The 17,008-nt window shown below is 48.1% G+C and overlaps 5 protein-coding genes across 5 annotated transcripts; 2 read left to right on the top strand and 3 right to left on the bottom strand.

The window, feature by feature from the left end:
* The first annotated feature begins 32 nt into the window (after positions 1 to 32).
* On the top strand, positions 33 to 1,193 carry F5147DRAFT_708909 (Maf Ham1). The gene is made up of 7 exons (XM_041438162.1): positions 33 to 190; positions 246 to 374; positions 424 to 463; positions 514 to 678; positions 731 to 767; positions 825 to 936; positions 987 to 1,193. Exons 1-7 carry the CDS (start codon positions 65 to 67, stop codon positions 1,113 to 1,115), a joined length of 738 nt encoding a protein of 245 aa, XP_041289959.1. The 5' UTR covers positions 33 to 64; the 3' UTR covers positions 1,116 to 1,193.
* Positions 1,194 to 1,887: 694 nt separating this feature from the next.
* Positions 1,888 to 3,309, bottom strand: F5147DRAFT_812170 (uncharacterized protein; the record flags this gene model as incomplete). The annotated part of the gene is made up of 1 exon (XM_041443467.1): positions 1,888 to 3,309. The coding sequence occupies one exon, from the start codon at positions 3,307 to 3,309 to the stop codon at positions 1,966 to 1,968; it is 1,344 nt and encodes a 447-aa protein (XP_041289958.1). The 3' UTR covers positions 1,888 to 1,965.
* Positions 3,310 to 5,719: 2,410 nt separating this feature from the next.
* On the bottom strand, positions 5,720 to 8,301 carry F5147DRAFT_708903 (uncharacterized protein). Its single transcript, XM_041438161.1, has 3 exons — positions 8,199 to 8,301; positions 7,509 to 8,140; positions 5,720 to 7,434 (listed from the first exon to the last, which is right to left on the bottom strand). The coding sequence occupies exons 2-3, from the start codon at positions 8,111 to 8,113 to the stop codon at positions 5,943 to 5,945; spliced, it is 2,097 nt and encodes a 698-aa protein (XP_041289957.1). The 5' UTR covers positions 8,114 to 8,140; positions 8,199 to 8,301; the 3' UTR covers positions 5,720 to 5,942.
* A 1,682-nt stretch (positions 8,302 to 9,983) lies between these two features.
* Positions 9,984 to 11,758, top strand: F5147DRAFT_655267 (armadillo-type protein; the record flags this gene model as incomplete). Its single annotated transcript, XM_041433957.1, has 10 exons — positions 9,984 to 10,075; positions 10,111 to 10,380; positions 10,531 to 10,577; positions 10,629 to 10,776; positions 10,826 to 10,955; positions 11,003 to 11,133; positions 11,194 to 11,224; positions 11,254 to 11,313; positions 11,345 to 11,561; positions 11,718 to 11,758. The coding sequence occupies 10 exons, from the start codon at positions 9,984 to 9,986 to the stop codon at positions 11,756 to 11,758; spliced, it is 1,167 nt and encodes a 388-aa protein (XP_041289956.1).
* Positions 11,759 to 12,588: 830 nt separating this feature from the next.
* Positions 12,589 to 16,425, bottom strand: F5147DRAFT_312825 (SPX domain-containing protein). The gene is made up of 16 exons (XM_041429174.1): positions 16,197 to 16,425; positions 16,095 to 16,145; positions 15,612 to 16,042; positions 15,200 to 15,563; positions 15,123 to 15,147; positions 14,605 to 15,069; positions 14,450 to 14,556; positions 14,209 to 14,400; positions 14,121 to 14,160; positions 14,012 to 14,062; positions 13,563 to 13,964; positions 13,338 to 13,511; positions 13,115 to 13,287; positions 12,970 to 13,060; positions 12,873 to 12,913; positions 12,589 to 12,815 (listed from the first exon to the last, which is right to left on the bottom strand). The coding sequence occupies exons 1-16, from the start codon at positions 16,205 to 16,207 to the stop codon at positions 12,809 to 12,811; spliced, it is 2,625 nt and encodes an 874-aa protein (XP_041289955.1). The 5' UTR covers positions 16,208 to 16,425; the 3' UTR covers positions 12,589 to 12,808.
* Between the last annotated feature and the right edge of the window lie 583 nt (positions 16,426 to 17,008).

Below are 17,008 nucleotides of genomic sequence, written 5' to 3'. Positions count from 1 at the left end.
AGGTTTCACGACCCTTTACATAATAAGCATCATACAACTTGAAGTCAGACATCTCAGATCAGCTATGGCACCTCAACGCAATGCCGTTCTGCCAACCGCTCTCAAAACACCTGCCGTCCAGAAATTGACTAACAAGCGCGTCATTCTTGCTTCTGCAAGCCCGAGGAGAAAGGAGATACTCCAAACCCTGGTACGAACCCAACCTAGCATTTCTTAAAGTCGACCACTAGATGACATATAGACAGGGCTTAGCACCCGAAATTGTCCCATCGACGTTTGCTGAGGATCTCCCTATCTCTTCTTTCGAGGATATTCACGAATATCCCGTTTCCACTGCGACCCAGAAAGCAGTGGAGGTGTATCAAAGATTACTGGTACGTTCGTTGCTTTCAATTTCACCTATATTTCCACAACTTGCACAAGACAGATGCGCCAGACGACCCACCAGATCTCGTCATCGGTGGTATGTGCCCTCTGGAAAGTTCCCATCTAAGTGACCTAATACTCTATCAGCGGATACCGTCGTCTTCACTCATGCCCTACCATCGACGTCCATTGAGATGGAGACGGGTGTGCGGCAAGAGCTTCTCGAGAAACCATCCTCGAAAGAGGACAACATACGCATGCTGATGGACCTGAATGGGAGTGTTTGTGAGGTTGTAACGGGCGTTTCACTTGGTATGTGAAAATTCTGATTTTTAGGATTCTTCTGTTCTAACCTCTGTTTCAGTATATCCAATCTTGAGCGCTCCTGGATATGAGATCAAGTAGGCTTTTCTCTCTTTGAGTATGCCCTATTGACCGGATTGCCGTCGCGCACATAGATCTATAGATGAACGGACATTGGTATTCTTCGGGGACAATCCGGAACATCTACTTCAGGCGTACGTCGACAGCGAGGAAGGTCTAGATCGGGCAGGAGGCTTTGCAGTCCAAGTTAGTCTCTCTCGAACTTGTGCGCAACACGACATTCACGCAGACGACAGGGTCGTGGCAACTTGCTCATTCGCAAGATTGATGGCGACTTTTACAACGTTATGGGTTTTCCTGGGGCGTCATTTTTCAAGCTCCTAGAAATCCTCGTTGAGGAAGACGAAGACTTTCTCGCGATATAAATTCTCGTAAATAGGTAGGATGGAGTACTTCAAGACTCTATAATTGGACAGTAATAGACGACGCGTGGATTTCCCATCTTGATTGCAAGTCTGGAAGCCTCACGAGGAGAACCCATCGAAGGCCATGCGAAGCACATAGCTGGGTGAATCCTTCCTTAATATGAAATGCGCGTGATGACTCGCACTGAAAAACGTTTACATCTAACAAATCCTGCGTCCCTGAAATGCGCATTCACCTTCGATTTGAGTACGCATCTCACGTGCGCGAGATTCTGAGTGGATACTTTCTACAAACATAGATGTAAAACTGGTAACAAGTGCAACGAGCGGTGAGAATACGACTTTCGTTCGAAAACTGTGAGCCCGCTGCAGGGACTTGTGATTAAATTCCGAGGATTATTGTAGAGGACACGACATCTTATATATATATATGCGGTGAACAAGTAACAAAGTGAGGAAGCATGACCTATAACCGAGCATAAGGGCTGTGCCATGATGAAGGGCCTCGTGTCGACGAGGTAACTGCGCGAAATGGTGAAGATATCATAGATTAGCTTGAAGGCTAGAGTCTATATTTCTTAGACGAAAGCGATTAGAATGTATTCGATGGCATATGTACTAGATGCTGAGGAGTAGCTTCCCGAGTACTTATGCAGGGCCCCAGGGCGCCGGATCAATCTACGAAGAGGATGCTAGGCGGAATAGACTTTGTTGCTGTTTGATCACGCAGCGGGAAACCTGGAGAGGACATAAGTATGAAACACTCAGTATTGCTAGTGGTCGTCAGCCTAAATATTGATAATCTTACTACATACGTTTTCCTGGAACGGCCCATGCATACAAACCACCCTCACCTCCATACGAAGTCCTTCACCCGTTTCTTGAACCACGCTCTCTCCTCGCTTGTTATATGTTGTCCCCCATGCACATGGAACACCATGAGCGGACGCACACCTTCTAATTCCACATTATCCCCGTCGTTCTTCCCTGGCAAATTATTCTGCCCCGCAGCCCCCTGCCGGCTGGTGATCATCGCCTTCAGTAAAGTCAACGGCACGAAATCGTTGGCTACGAGCTTGAGAGTAGTGACATGGCGCCACAGGGAACAAACATGATCATTGAATGGTGCGCCGAGGAGGTGTAAGACGATCTCTATGCAGGAGGAGTGGCTGTTCGTGATGGTGACTGTATCACCGTCCCACATACGGGCATCGGGTACCCGCCGCGGTTCTTTGCTACCGCACCTGTCCAACTCCAGTGATTTTGACGAGGAAGGTAACGAGATACTCTGAAGATCATGAATAGAATCGCATTGCTTGATAACGATGGTCTGGCAATCGTCATCGATGGCAGGCAAAGCGTCTATGCTTATGCACAGGATCACTTGCTCTGCCCCTATTTTGACGCCAGCTGTGATCATGGAGCCCAGACCTGAATCTGATAATCGCAGGTTGTCGAGGGTGAGGCAAGGTATTCGGCGTGGAACTGCCTCCAACGCTCGAAAAAGCATCACTGCTCGTGCGCCATAGATTCGGTCATTGCTACCAGATCCGCATGAAATGGTTATGAACTCAACATGGATCAAGTTATTCTTCAACCACTGGTGGTCTAGATTGCAAGCTACAATTTTGTCGACACGAAAGATCCTGAGAGCGGGACAGTCAAGTTTCAAACGTGATTTCAAGTCGGTGCAATGATGAATATGTTTCCCATCTGTCAATTGTAAACTCTCGAGCTGGGGCGCATATCCTGTTAGCGTGTCCAAGTGTGGCTGGTGGTGTGCCTCGTAGAAGTTAGCTAGCCTAAGGCTCTTGAGTCGTTGAAGATGCGGTGCAATGTGTTGTAAAATAACACGGATTCCACGTCTGTGACACCACGAGTTGATTATGGTCAAATGGACAGGATAGCTGCCCGATTTTTCCAGCTGTGAGTTTATGCAATGGCGGCCCTCCTCCTCGGGTACGTTTATCATCCAAAAGATCCGAGTCCACAGCTCAGGGGTAGAAGACACGATATCTCGCCAACGTTTGCAGACCAATGCCATGGTGTGAGGGAACGGCAGGCCTCCTGCTAGCAGCTGATGCTCCGCTTCAGGAGTTGTCACCATATCATCTTGGACAATGTCTTCCAGAACGGCTGTGAGAATGCCGGACACTGTCTCTGCAGGGAGTGATGAAAAGGAGCACCGTGACATTCTCCTCGCCATTGATTACTGGTGGCTGAAATATTGATGAGATGAGGACTCGTCACTAGAATGATGGACTTACCTCTCCTCAACTGATGGGCAAGACCTATGTGTATCGTCACTATAAGGGGCAGAGCAAGAGAAGTTAGGGGTAACACTGGACATTTGATTTTTCAACGTGCCCCAAATAGGTCGCGTGCCAAGTCGTCTTCAAACCGCCTTATTTCGTATCATACTCAATTTTCCTGAGAGAACTATATGGTTTCATACCATTGTTTACGGGTGCCAGTAGCGTTGCTGCAGAACGTCGATGACCTATCCATAGACAAGTACGCATGCAAACTGGACGCCTTCACTGGGCTACTGGTGTGAGCCGTGAGATGTACAAGGCGTCAATGATAATCGTCCGCGAACGTCATGATAAGGAAGATCCATTAATATCCATTGGTCAGAGCACCACGGAGGACTCTTCGCCTGAGATGAAGTAGCGACTTAGAAATGTGAACCTAAAAGCTAACAGAATCTGCTTACTCGAGAAACCTTCCGCACGCGAACATCTCAGACGCTGCCTGGGCAATGTGGTCCAAGGGATTGAATAACTTGGCTTCCATAACGAAGAAGCCGGGTGGATTATACTTTTTGATCTCATGAAGGTTCATGCCTTTCAGAAAGTACTCTAGCGGAAACATTGAGGTGGAAGATTGAGATAAGTCAAAGTATACTTACTACATAGGATTGCGTTCACTTTCTACTATGACAGTGTAACCCACGATTTCAGAGAGTCTACAAACTTGATGAGCTGATAAGTGGCTGGTATAGTGTGTTCTATATTGAGAACAATGCGCCTATCCGCTGGTAGCATTGTAGATGCGCGGAAGAAGAACATGTCGATCTATGCGCGAGCTCATAGAACGAACCAGGTGCACGGACATAGATCGACGAGTATTCCAGCCTCGACCCCAACAGATGGAGCATCGTGCTGCTCGAAGCTTCCTGGAGATGGGTCTTCCTCGGTCTCCTCGTAGATAATGCATTTCTTCAGCTTAGAAAAAGAGTCATAGGCGAGTTGCAATTCCAACCCACTGAGATAGGAGAGTTTACGCTTCTTAGAAGACGCATGTCTTCTAGTAAGAAACGCAAACTCTGGGGATCAACTTGGAGATCGGTTGACGAGTTCAAACTTGAACTCACTGAATTTTTATATTTGACCATCTACGCTCACATAAGCTAGCTTCTCCAACACATCACGTGACCTAGCCGTCGGCTGATGTGATTTGATGAGCGTCTAAGATATGTAAAGAGATGTTCCGGCGGTGTCTTGGATGTAATAAATACGTAGATCCAAAATTCTGGTGAGAGGCTAACGTAGCAAGCCCTGCGTACTCCAGAAACAGCCAACTCGAATGGAAGGGAGTCACTTGTACTAGGAGCTTCCCCAGCGCCTTGTCGAAAGATATCGAAAAGGAGTTCATTTTGTAACTGGGCAAGAGGCGCAAGCTGGGCGTATGGAGTCCCCCGTGGTGCTAGCTGTCTCGAAGTGCGAGGAGCCGGTCCCAGGAAGATGTATGTATGCCCTGTTTATGCTAGTGCAACTAGCGAGAGCACACGCTCAGTAAGTTCGAGAACAATGCTATATTAAAGATAATCTACCTAGCGAGAGCACATGATAGGTTACATCAGTACGAGTGAGCTGCGAGTAAGAGATATAACATACCTCAGCAAGTTTGAGAATAACACTGAGGTATGCGATGGGACGACGCGAACTAAATACGAGAGACCATGATGTTAGGTAATGATACCGGCGAATGGACGAGCGGATGGTTCGTGTGGTCGAGAAGCAAGAAGGTACAAAGACGAATTGCGTTGCACATGGTGTCGAAGCTGATACTGTCAAGAAGGTAAATACAAGTCTAAAGGTGAAAGCTGTAAAAGTCGATATGCCCTGTGCCTTGTCTTCTACTAGTCGTCTATCACTGAAGTGTCAGAGAGTTTGCATGAATCCGAACGGCATAAATCGGTTAATAACTTACCACACAACCTTCTTACACACAGTTTCTAATTTTTCGACAGCTATTGGCGAAAGTGATAGTCGCAGAAGGAAGAGAGCTGGATTTAGAAGTTGGCGACGAAGTTCTTGCCGTGCAGCGCATGCCTAGTCCATGCCTCGTGGTTGAGAACGTCATTCGCCTTGTCCGAACTAGCAATTGTGATATTGTTTACAATACTCGAATGAAGGACATCCGACCAATGATTGAAGCTTAGATACCACGAGCTTTCTGTAACACTCTCGTACTTCAAAGAAACAGTTCGGGAAAGTGAGTACTCGCCGCTAGTTGGGGTTGCACACATGCATATTTATTGGCGCAGAGAATGTAGCTGTGAATCGCTGTGGATAGTATGATCAATGTAAAGATATAATGCTATGGGAGAAAATTATGGGAGGAAATGGGAGCGGAAGCATAACAAGTGAGGAAATTGGGAGTAAAACAAGCGCAAACAAAAAGCAAGATGAAGGTTTGAGGGCTAGGCGAAGGTGAGATTGAATAATAGATACGGTATTGCGATGACGAGGAATGATATACAGATTTGGAGCAGAGCAAGAGTCAAGAATATCAACCCGATCGATTGGATAGGTACCAGGATTAACGCCTCCGCATTGTTTTTCCTACTTTGCGCAAAACGGCTGCACAAAGCACGAAAGAGAACATGATCACGTAGGATAGTCGAAACTCAGGTAAAATGCGCAGTTGTACGAGGGGAAAGCTTAGCCATTCAGAATGTGTAGTCTTTACTTCTGGACGAGGGTGTGCACCAGGACGAGAATAGGGATATAACCATCCCATTGTGCGAGCAACGATCGAGTGCACAAATGATTTCAACCCAAGATGATAACCAGAGAAGACCGTGTTATCCGGAGTAGGGAATGGATCATGAACAGAAGAATAGTCTGTGGGTTGATCATCGAGTGGTCGTCGAGCTTCCTCGGGACGAAGGTAAGCGTGGTTGACAACTTCCTGGGCTGCAATTTGTGCTTCGACAACTTCCAGACGTGCTCGGAAGGCTTCGAGCTGTGTTCGAGTAGATGCGATGGATGCTTCAAGTATCGCAATGACGGTATCATTATCAGAAGGTGCCACAACTTGGTCAGGCGAAAGAGAGACGCCTTCAGCTGACTCGACCGTAGTAACCTCAAGTTCTGCTGCATGAAGGATGCTCACAACCTTCCCTGGATCCAAGTTGGACTGAGGTACGTCGTCTACAGGTATGCTGTCCAACGCACTGTCCATCTTGTTGGAGCCTCCGGTAAATATCGCGGTCACTATTCGCTTCTGAGTATTAGCTCGGCCGTTTCCAAGGTCACTGAACTTGCTGAGGTTGTATTCTGCTGCATACTTGTCTGAGTCGGCATTGATTTCGAGCGCAACTGCCACCCTCGGAGATGTAGATGCCAATGGCAAAGGGGTAGGTGTATTAGCGGGGATCCGCTTGACGGTCTCTCCCAACCCGTAGTCCTCTTCCCAAGCGCGTGCACCTTTTATAGGACCAGGAGACGTTAGGAGCTCCTCGATGGTCGGTTCATCCTCAATCTCCTTGAGTGATGTGTATGGAGGTGGCGGGTTGATTAGACGGATCGTCGAATTTAAAAGGGCAGGAGGAACAGGTGACCCAGGGGACGGAATGTCACTGTCGCTATCGGCATCACTGCCGCTCATGGAGCCTTCGCTCCCACTGATGGCGCCTCTTTCGCGCTCCCAAGTGTCGACGAGACCCTTAACCTGTCCACGTCTCCTGACTCGCATACGTGCAAGGTCTCTGTACCTTTGCGCTGAGGAATCTGAAACAGAGTTGGAGCAAATCAAGGTTACGGCTGGGGATGGCGGAAGGTCTTCATCAGTTCCTATGGAGGCAGATGGCGGGAGAATTAAATCCACCGATGAAGTGGAAAAATTGTACAGATCACAGTTGAAAGGCGAATTCGAGCTGCGTATGGATCGCGTATGAACACCCTTTGAGTGTGCAGATATGTCTTTAGAATGGTATGAGTCCACCCATATGCGACCGCGGAGAACATCTGCGCGCAAGGCGCGGGAAGCGTCGAGCAGATAAATTCGTTGATCAGGTGTCAGAGACAGGCTATAAACACACGATAATCGTCAGATGATCCTTTGCATTGGTATAACACTAAATGACGTGAACATACAACTTACCTAGCGAGGTCAGCGTCAGTTAATCTCAAAAAATTCCTACCAGTAATAGTTTGTTCCTTGATCATACAAAGGAGGCGTCCCCGGTCTTCGGTACTCAACTCGCTGCCTGCCCAGAGTGAAGTGGCAAGATGTGAAACGAGGTCGTCAGTGGACCAGTGCTTGGGATTGCGAGGCAGATTATTGTCCTCTGTAACAGTATTTTTATTGAGAGCAGGCACACTTGCGGAGGATGGTAGCGTGTCTGCACGCTTCAGTCTGCGAGAAGGTGTTGCGTCATCACTGAGAGAGAAAGATGCACGTGTTGGAGGGATGGCATGAAAGGAAGGGGGGACAGGCAACGGAGAAGGTCGAGGAATTTCATTGACGCTCGCACCTTCTACAGACGAAAGGGAAAACGCGTGATAATGCCTTGGGCGAGTTGGCGATGGGGGAACATAATGGTGTTTGACTGAGGGTGATGAGTGCGGCGATGAGTTCGAACGTGAAAGAACAGCAGAGGACGTCGTCTTGATTGCATACGGATGTGCATTTGGTAAGACTGTAGGGTGCTTCTTGCTCGGCATTGCCACTGTTGGCAGACTAGAAGACGTAGTCGTGTTCGTCATCGTGGACGACGGCGACGACGACGGTGTCTGAACAAATTCCCCACAAACAAACGTGAGAAGTCTTCAAATTCATTTGATGACTTACTAAAGTCAAGCCCGGTCACTACTACCGTAAAAATTACTACTGCCATTAATTCCTTCAGCCACTTTGTCGAGAGAGAGAGCCCATACGACCGAGTTGAAGGACGACAACTGATACTAGCCATTCAACACGACCCCTGCAGCAATATATATTCAAATATGATCTTCACATCCTCCCGATTGATTTTTTCTCAGATTCCCGGCATCAATTTCAATTGTACCACAGCCTTGGCTACAAACGACATGCACTAGTGTTGCGCTACTTCAAATTCCTTTTTTCCAAGGCTCACTAGCACGCTCTGTAACCTCCACACGACCAATAATACTGGCGCCAATGCATCAAAGGCACCTCTCCATAACTCTGCCTTCTCCGTCAAGCTGAAGTCCGCCCCACAAGGAGTTGATGATGCCGTTGTCGGCAAATATATCAGCAATCTGTGTTCGCAACAAGGTCGCGGAGATGGAGGGCCGCTCCATAGATTCGGAGATGGTCTGGTTGGACCTTCCTTGCGCATCGGCAAATGTTTATCTGATGGGAAGCTCAGCGAGGATGACCACTCGGGGCATTGAGTTAATGTATCTCAGATAGCCCATTCGTCATCGGCATCCATTCACACAGCTTTTGAGCTACGTCACCTTTCATGTCTTCTCGTCCAGGAAGATGCGTGCATAGAGCTTCCAACAAGATTGAAAGTCCATAAATCTGCAAGAACAAGGAATTTTTCCTTTGAATGGTTGTAGGACGCACCTCCACATACCTGAAATGTGCTCGCTGAGAGTGTCACAATACAGTTGTGATTGATATGCACACCTTAACGTGATTTCCTCGAATGACTTTTACGATCCGTCTGTTCACGTAGTACTTACTGGGAAACTGTATCTTATCCAGCATAGAGCTGTGATATGGACGCGACAACGAATGAGCTGGCAATTTGAATGATGCCTATCGCAGCGATGACCTTATTGGCTTGGTCATTATAAGCGTCGCCGGCGGTGAATGTGGCCCCTCTTTGGATCAGAAAATAGCAGGAATATGAGTTGCTTCTGAACATTGAACACTGCTTCGGAACAAGAAAAGAAAACTCATCGGAAAAAACTGCGGAAGGTATTGCACCCCTGCACACGCGTGGACCCCTAAGAAACTCAAACGCATCTATATCTTGCAACCTGTTCAATAGACACGCATTCTTCAGATGGCAGCTTATATATACTCCTCGGTCTCCTCGAGCATAGATAATGGATTTCTTCAACTTAAAAAGACGGTCACAGGCGTGTTGCAATTCTACCTCACTGAGACCGGAGAGAGACATGAGGGCGGGGATCAAGCTGAATCAAGAGATCAGCTGACCCTTCTCCGACGCGTCGCGTGACCTACGCCGTCGTTTATCTCGGTGTTTCTGTCGAAGACAAAGTGTATTAGGGATTCGGAACAGCAATAGTAGCTTACGGTTTTGTTTATTCCTATGTCGTTCCTTCTTCGTCTGTGTGATCCCAAATATGTTCACCAATCCTAAGCTTCATCAAGTACCTATCTCCCTTCGCACCATCATGCATCTAAGGCCGCATCTCCAATTGTCAGGCCATTGTCCAGTCTGTGTCGGTGTGATGCCATGCACTCATTGTTGAACCTCTTTGCTGGCCGGGCTGCGTTCATCCTTACTTCGTGCACTGTTGTCTTCAATGCCGTCCCTCTGGGCGCTAGTTGATCACGGTGTTAGCCGACGCTCTCCATGTTATTCCCAGCGCTTATATTCGCGATCCCTCTCAATCTTCCTTCCATGACCCTGCAATGAGTGTCTTGGTGGTCACTGGTCATGTTTGTGCGCACCCCGCCTTGCTCGCTCGCAAGTCCATAGCATTATTGTTCTTCGCGTTTCTGATGTACACAGGCGTTGTTCACTTCATGCCCGCCGCAGCTGTCTCGAGTACCGTCATTCCTGCGTCCGCAAGAAAGCCGTATTTGCCGTGTACACTATCTACCGCGAATATCAACACCTCATCCCAGATGCCCCCGAGCTCATGCAGACTTTCATTGCTGCAGAGACTGACGCGACGTGCAAGCGTAACGCATTTGTGTTCCTTGCGCATTGCGCGATGCCTAAAGCTACGGAGTGGTTGATTAGTGTGTATGATCAGCTGACGAGTCTAGACGAGCTCTTGCAGATGAGCATCATAGAAGTCATCAGGTTGGATTGTAAGAATGACACGACGCACTGAGTAAGTCCTTTTCATTTAGGCCATCTTGTTTATCCTCATTTTTGTCGCCTTGCAGCCTCGATACATCAGATGCATATTTAAATTGTTGAATTCATCATCACCTGCAGTAAAGTATGAAGCTGCTACGACGCTCACTACACTCGCGCAAACCCCGCTGCTGTGAAAGGTATGTTTACGATTAGATCCTGTACGCATATATGCTCACCTTCGTAATTAGCGGCTGCCTCGTGCTTTATTAATCTGGTTATCAAAGAATCCGACAACAACGTTAAGCTCATTGTTCTGAATCGCCTGGATACCCTACCCTCCAAGCATGGTCATATTCTGGATGAACTGACGACGGACCTCTTGCAGGTCTTGTCGAGGTATTGATCAATCACTAGCCGAAAATAGTACTGAATCCTATCGTATCAGCGCCGAAATGGAGGTCCAAAAGAAAGCCACGAGCATCATACTCACCATGACCTCGAATTGGAACGTCGAGGAAGTTATTCGCTTCCTCAAGAAGCAGCTGCAGCAGACACAGGAACACGGGTTCGAAAAAGTCAGTCTCACAGTCCTGCACGTTACCGTGAACTAAATTTGGGATAGCAACTTCTAATCCAATCGATCCATGTGTTAGCAGTCAAGTTTTCTGAGGTGGCTGCAAGTGTTCATGCACTCATGGAATCCATTGGAGACTCGAATAACCCCTCAGCGTTGGACGTCGTGGCCTTCGTCCTGTTTGTTTTTCCCTCCTAGTCCCTACATTTTATTTCACTAACACTTCCGCGGTGAAATAGTCGAGAAGTTCCCACACCTCCAGCAGTCCATGTGCGACAAGCTCACTCGAACTCTGACAGAGATCAATTCCGGTAAAGCCTTCCGCGGCGTTCTCTGGATTCTGGGCGAGTGCGTCGAAGGTCTGTCAGGTATTCAAACCACACATTCCAGGACATTCGCAAAGTGCTTGGCGAGATCCCTATTTTTGCAAGTGAGCAGCGCCTACTGGACGAGGCTGACGGAGAGGAAGGCAATAAGGAAGACAATAAGGTCGAGGGAAGCGGGCGGACAAAGGTACTTGCTGACGGGACATATGCGACAGAGACGGCGTACACCACCGTCAACTCGGCGAGATTAGTCAAGGCTGCGTTCAAACCCCCATTGAGAGGTGCGTGGTGTGCACATTTATGTCGTTCGGAACTAAGCCCTTTTTCTTCTTGTGTGCTGTAAGTCCGCTATTTTGAACGCAATTGGTCATCATTTACCAAGTATAATGCAGGGCCCCTGCCAGGCATACTTCCCATGTCTTGATGTCCTCTATCAGCGCACAACTTTTATAACTCCGAGCTTAACGAGAACATCTAGGCGCAAGATGGACTTCGAATTCCGACACTTTGGAGACTACTACTTGGACATGTGAATTGTGCAAAACCTGCTTCACATTCCCCATTCTTCTCCCGTGTAGCTTCGCAGTCTCGGCCTCCGATTCCTTACCAAAGCTTCTTCCTGGTGTGGCTGTAAAAAACTGCGTAATAGCGCGTGCGACTTCATCCCATTGAAGCATACCAACAACTCAATGATATCAAAACTTTATCTCCGTGACATGTGGAAGGTGCCAGGGACCATGATAGAACACGATGGTCTAATCCCGCCGACTTCAATGCCCACCTGTTGAAAGCTTGAACCGGGCCTGATGACTTCAGATTTCCTCACCGCACGAAGTGGAAGCCCAATGGTCCATGTGCCCTTACTACAGACACAGGAACACCAGTCTAGGCCATATGCCAGCATATGCGATCTGTTGGATCATGACGGCAAGTGTGGTTGCTATGCTTTGGTCTTTTGTTAATTACTTTCGCCTTGGCCTTGACCTTGATTGCTATGCCAATGCGTCGGCCCTGTCTCTGATGGAAGACTACTCAGGAAACGGAGCACGAGGCGCATCGAGATCGAATAACGCAAGGACGAGAGTGTGATAAGAACAACCCCATCTCGCACTTACGGATGGGGTCGTACCTGACTGTCCAGACTACAGAGGCGTCTGCGGCTGTACGTTGGACGAAATGCAATGCGGACAGTCGGAAAGCAGAAACTGTTTATGAACTACACCATTCGCTTAATTCTTTCGCAGCCGCACCTTGAGGTGGTCGGTTATGTTAACGATGTCTCATAGATATCCTCGTCCTCTACACCCTCTTGTCATTCGCCTGACATGCAATATTATTGTTCGTCAGAATATCAGTCGAACTGGAAGTGAAATCTACAGGAAGACGTGACATTGAAAATTCTATCAGTATTCCGCAGCTGTAAATCATACAGCAAGGTATGATGCACGCAGGGTATCTCGATCAGGAACCCCAGTTTATTTTATTGCCTGAACTCCGTGCATGTGCGTGGTGATGGTCCAAGGACTAATCAGAGTCTAAAGTGAACCAGTCATGATTAATAGTCGCTCAAGATGTCAACAAGGAGAACACACCCTATGGCTATCATGAGAACGAACCCAACGGTAGCGACGACCTGGACGTGCGTTACCGAGTAAGCATGCGTGTTGAGTTGTAAGGTATACCACGTACCAGGGTGGCGACAATACTGGCGGGCACACCATTCTTCAAGAAGTCCATATTAGTGAGATAAAGGCGTCCAAGCTCGTCCTCTTGAGCAGCGCTGATCATTCAGAAAGCGTCAGGTTCGACTCGTAGTGGTTGTGTGAAGACATACGCAGTTTGATTAGGAAACCCAGAAACAGGCATACCCATTCCAACAGAGCAAAGAAGACCAGTCATGAAAATGAGCAGATTTGCATGGTCGCCGGGTAGGCTTTCTCCAACCTCTTTCGCGATGGGAACCAGTAGCACGCTTGCAATCGTATGACTGATAAATGTCGATACAATCTGAAAGAAGTTTGAGTAAACTGCGAACACCACAACAAGTGACCACAAACCAAAACGACTGGCGAGAGGACAAGAACGACAGTGTACAAGGAGAGACCCTCGAGCAGGCGATGGATCATCTTATCCATAGTCACCATCAAACCACTAGAAGTAACACCTTTGCCAAGAGCAATTCCACCCATTGCGAGGAAAACAATTGTCCAAGCGAATTGTTCAAAGTCGTCCTTGAGAACACGTAGGTTGGTATGAATATTGCCGATATATTCAGCACACACCTTTTTCAGCACACCAGTGGCAAAAAAGGCGACGATCGGGATGATAGCAATAACACCCATATCTCCCACAAGACCCTCGATTTTGTGCTCAAAACACCAGAGAGTAATCGTGAATAAGCAGACGAACGTAACCCAATACTGCTTGAGGGTGAAGGATTCCCTTGTTGGGCGAATAGTCCGTATCTCAATCTCTCCTTCCCCGTCAGGCGAACGAGCAGGGCGGTACATCACAAGCAATAGCAGCCAGATGAGCAAGATAGAGATTATGGACACCGGAAGTGCCACAGCAAACCAACTCGCCCAATCGAGTTTGGGATCCATCGCCGCGAGGGCAATGAGATTCTGTGGAGACGATATTGGGGAGCTCTGACCACCTATGTTGGCGGCCAAGGCGATGGCGAGCTGTAGGGGTCATGAGTGGTTGATCCCGCACATAGTAAATAACAAACTATTAGTGCTGGCGCAAAAGCCGAACCAGGGGGCAGCGTTCTCAGGATCGGCTGAAGACAGTAAAAATCAGATAATTGTTGCTGCGGGCATAGGACGCATATCATTTACTCGGATGAGAGTGAAGCACAATGTTGGAGCTGCAACATTACTGAAATACGTTAGTAACATGTGAGTGACGGGAATAAACGTGGCCTACCTGATCCACATGCTCGCAAAACAGGAGACACCCATAAAGGCAAGAAGCACGGAACTAGGTTTTGAACCCGCCAAGCTCAGGACTCTCGTGATTAAAATCCGATCTATGTTGGTTTTGCTCAAGGCCGATGAAATTGTGAATCCTCCGATCAGAAGCATGATTGTGGGCGAGAACATAACAGAGAATATATACCTGGATCGTGTACTCAGCATCTCCGAGAGGGTGATTTCGAACAACTTACTTTGTTGCATCAGGCGTAGACAAGGCAGTGTCATTGTCATCACGTATAACCCGTAAGCATACCAACAGGAAGGGGACGCAAAGCGATGTCACGAACAACGGTATCGCCTAAATACGAAGGTAAGTAAGAAATGGAAGCTGGAGCACATTTCGCACCTCTGTTGCCCACAATATGGTGCTGAATGCAAGTATGGCAAAACACTTATTGGCCTCTTCACCAGCAACGATGTCCACCTTCAGCAAAGCGAGGAAAACTACTAGCGCAACAGTGAGTGATACCCTCTTCTTTGTCAATTTCAGACTTCCGAGAGGAGTCGAGACATTAATAAGGCTGCTTTCTTCCTGTTGCACCAGCGTAGCGCCCATGAGAGCACCTAATCCGTTCATAGTACCGTGTCGCTGTTGCCCGATCATTTGACGCCAGACTGTATTCCGCTCCCATGCGATGTGTTCGCGCTGGTATAGTTTCAGCTGCTGCTGTGCTGTTGACTTGTCTCCATTTGTCACGCATTTGGTATAGAGCTCGGTGAGTCGGGCGATGGTATCTGACATTTTGGCTTTCGACTCTTCTGTAAAGGGTGCAGATGTCTCTACAACTTCGTGCATGTAACGGTCTTTGAGCTGAAGGAAATGATAAGCTATGAATGAACGAGGTACGATAAAATGTTAGATACCTCGCCATACACGACTTTGTCATACCTGAAGCAACCCCTTCAACAAATATTGCGCGAACCAGATAGAACCAACTCACTTTTTTAGAATCTTGCGAAAGCCAGAGTAATTGACCTCTACATAAGATCTCAGCGAGGATAAAGTGATGTAAAGGTTGGTAATTTTTCGTTTGAAGAGTAGCCGGGTATCCAAGGCATAGCTGCCCTTTGCGGTCCAGATGGTGTCTCCAGTAGATGTTATGTCCTTCACAGTCCTCAGCCGGCCACCCAGGCTACGAGCTCTCCCCGTCGGCGACATGCTGCTGTTTGCATGACGCGAACCAGATACAGCCCGCGAGGCCGACCGTGGGCGCGGGGCAACGGATAAGACGCTTGCATCTAGATCTCCCGCCTCGCTAGAAGAGACGCTAAAGCGGCGATTTGTGGATTCCTCGCGAATGGAACCTGCTTAACGAGCGTTAGCTGGACATGTCAAGGTATTACAAGGCAGACCTGTTGCAAAACGCGTTCCATAACCGACGGAGGTGGATTTGTGGCGCCTGCGTCGGGACCTTTTGCCATAGTCTTCAGATCGGGATAACATGTTGTATTCATCTTCCTCGTCTTCTTCTTCGTCTTCTTCATCTTCATCCATATAGTCGAGCCCTGCCTCAAGCCCAGCCTCGTCTTGCTGCGTGATAGATTGCTCCAACAGCGCGAGTTCATTCAACAGCTCTTGTTCCTGCGCTTCGTAAAACCTCACAATCTTCTGCAGCTCTTTGTCGAGTAGTGGCTTAAAGAGGCTGTCCGCGCCAGGCGTATCACTGTGATCGACAAGGGTTGTCTGTTCATTGGCCTCCAAGTCACTATAAGGCGGTTCTATACCATCTGGCCGTTGCTGTCGCTTCTCCAGCTGATAAATGTACCGCTTGAGTACATCATAGCTTCAAGATGCATTAAGAACATGTGTGTTTGAATATGACGGATCAAACGTACGCGATGTATTCCTCCCACCAATCTGCGACAGCATTGAACTTTAATGCCGAACTGGCAGAGCCTCACCAAATTGTTGTTTTACAATTCGAGAATGATGCACACCTGAATTTCATTGCAAATGCCTGAAGAGCCACACCACTCAACGTCGAGGGTGCGAGAGACCTAAGCGGAATTTCTTCTGGCTCCGTTGATATAAATCCTACACTGGCCCAAAGCCCAGTGTCCAGACACTATGGCTAGAACTTAGATAGCCGCTAAAAGAGACAGCCGCTAAAGGGGAGTCTAGTTAAAGCTAGGTGCAGCAGTAGCTGTGTTGATGCCTTCGTTGATGAGTGCAGCTAGATACACACTAAAAATAGTAACACTGTCGTGTATGAAGCGGGAATTCCCGGCCTGTTCGTTCAACAGCGCAATGGACGCTCAAATGTGAAACGTGTATCTCGCATTCCATGCGTATGCTAAGCCCACACGTTGAACATCTTCAGCCCCAGGCTCGGCATCTACATCATCCAGACGCGCACGGCGCCAAATTCCAATCTCATCAAGTGTGAGCACGTTTGGATTCTTCGCAGTGCTGAGCTCCTGAAACCTGCCGCTGAGGACCCGAATGTAGAGCCAGGTGGTATTCAAACTTTGCCCCGATGCCCTCATCCCGATTCCCAAATAATGTGTGCGTGCTTCTTTGGGGGACGGTACAGAGGTGGCAAAAATACTCGTCACCATGCTTCGGAGGCCCAACTTGTCAATATCGGTTCGAGAGCTAAGGAGGAGCCGAAACTATCGCATTTGCATTGTACCCTCGAAGACTGAAATCAAATTGACACATTCAGACAATAGATTTCCTGGTCTGTACCTCGCTTCATCGTACCTAAGTAACCTAACTGCCTTCGGCTTTATCTTACGCGATACTTTCG

Source organism: Suillus discolor, assembly GCF_016758755.1.
Source record: "Suillus discolor strain FC423 chromosome Unknown F5147scaffold_50, whole genome shotgun sequence".
NCBI lineage: Eukaryota > Fungi > Basidiomycota > Agaricomycetes > Boletales > Suillaceae > Suillus > Suillus discolor.
The sequence above is the reverse complement of the archived record's forward strand: the minus strand, read 5'-3'. Positions and strand labels throughout refer to the sequence as shown.

Coding starts and splice junctions, on each gene's coding strand:
- F5147DRAFT_312825 (XM_041429174.1), bottom strand. Junction 16,043..16,094: donor TGGTGGGAGGAATACATCGC/GTACGTTTGATC, acceptor TGCATCTTGAAG/CTATGATGTACTCAAGCGGT. Junction 14,063..14,120: donor TGTGCTTCACTCTCATCCGA/GTAAATGATATG, acceptor TACTGTCTTCAG/CCGATCCTGAGAACGCTGCC.
- F5147DRAFT_708909 (XM_041438162.1), top strand. CDS start 65: ATGGCACCTCAACGCAATGCCGTTCTGCCAACCGCTCTCAAAACACCT. Junction 191..245: donor AGGAGATACTCCAAACCCTG/GTACGAACCCAA, acceptor ACATATAGACAG/GGCTTAGCACCCGAAATTGT. Junction 937..986: donor CAGGAGGCTTTGCAGTCCAA/GTTAGTCTCTCT, acceptor CGCAGACGACAG/GGTCGTGGCAACTTGCTCAT.
- F5147DRAFT_708903 (XM_041438161.1), bottom strand. CDS start 8,113: ATGACGAACACGACTACGTCTTCTAGTCTGCCAACAGTGGCAATGCCG. Junction 7,435..7,508: donor ACTGACGCTGACCTCGCTAG/GTAAGTTGTATG, acceptor GTGTGTTTATAG/CCTGTCTCTGACACCTGATC.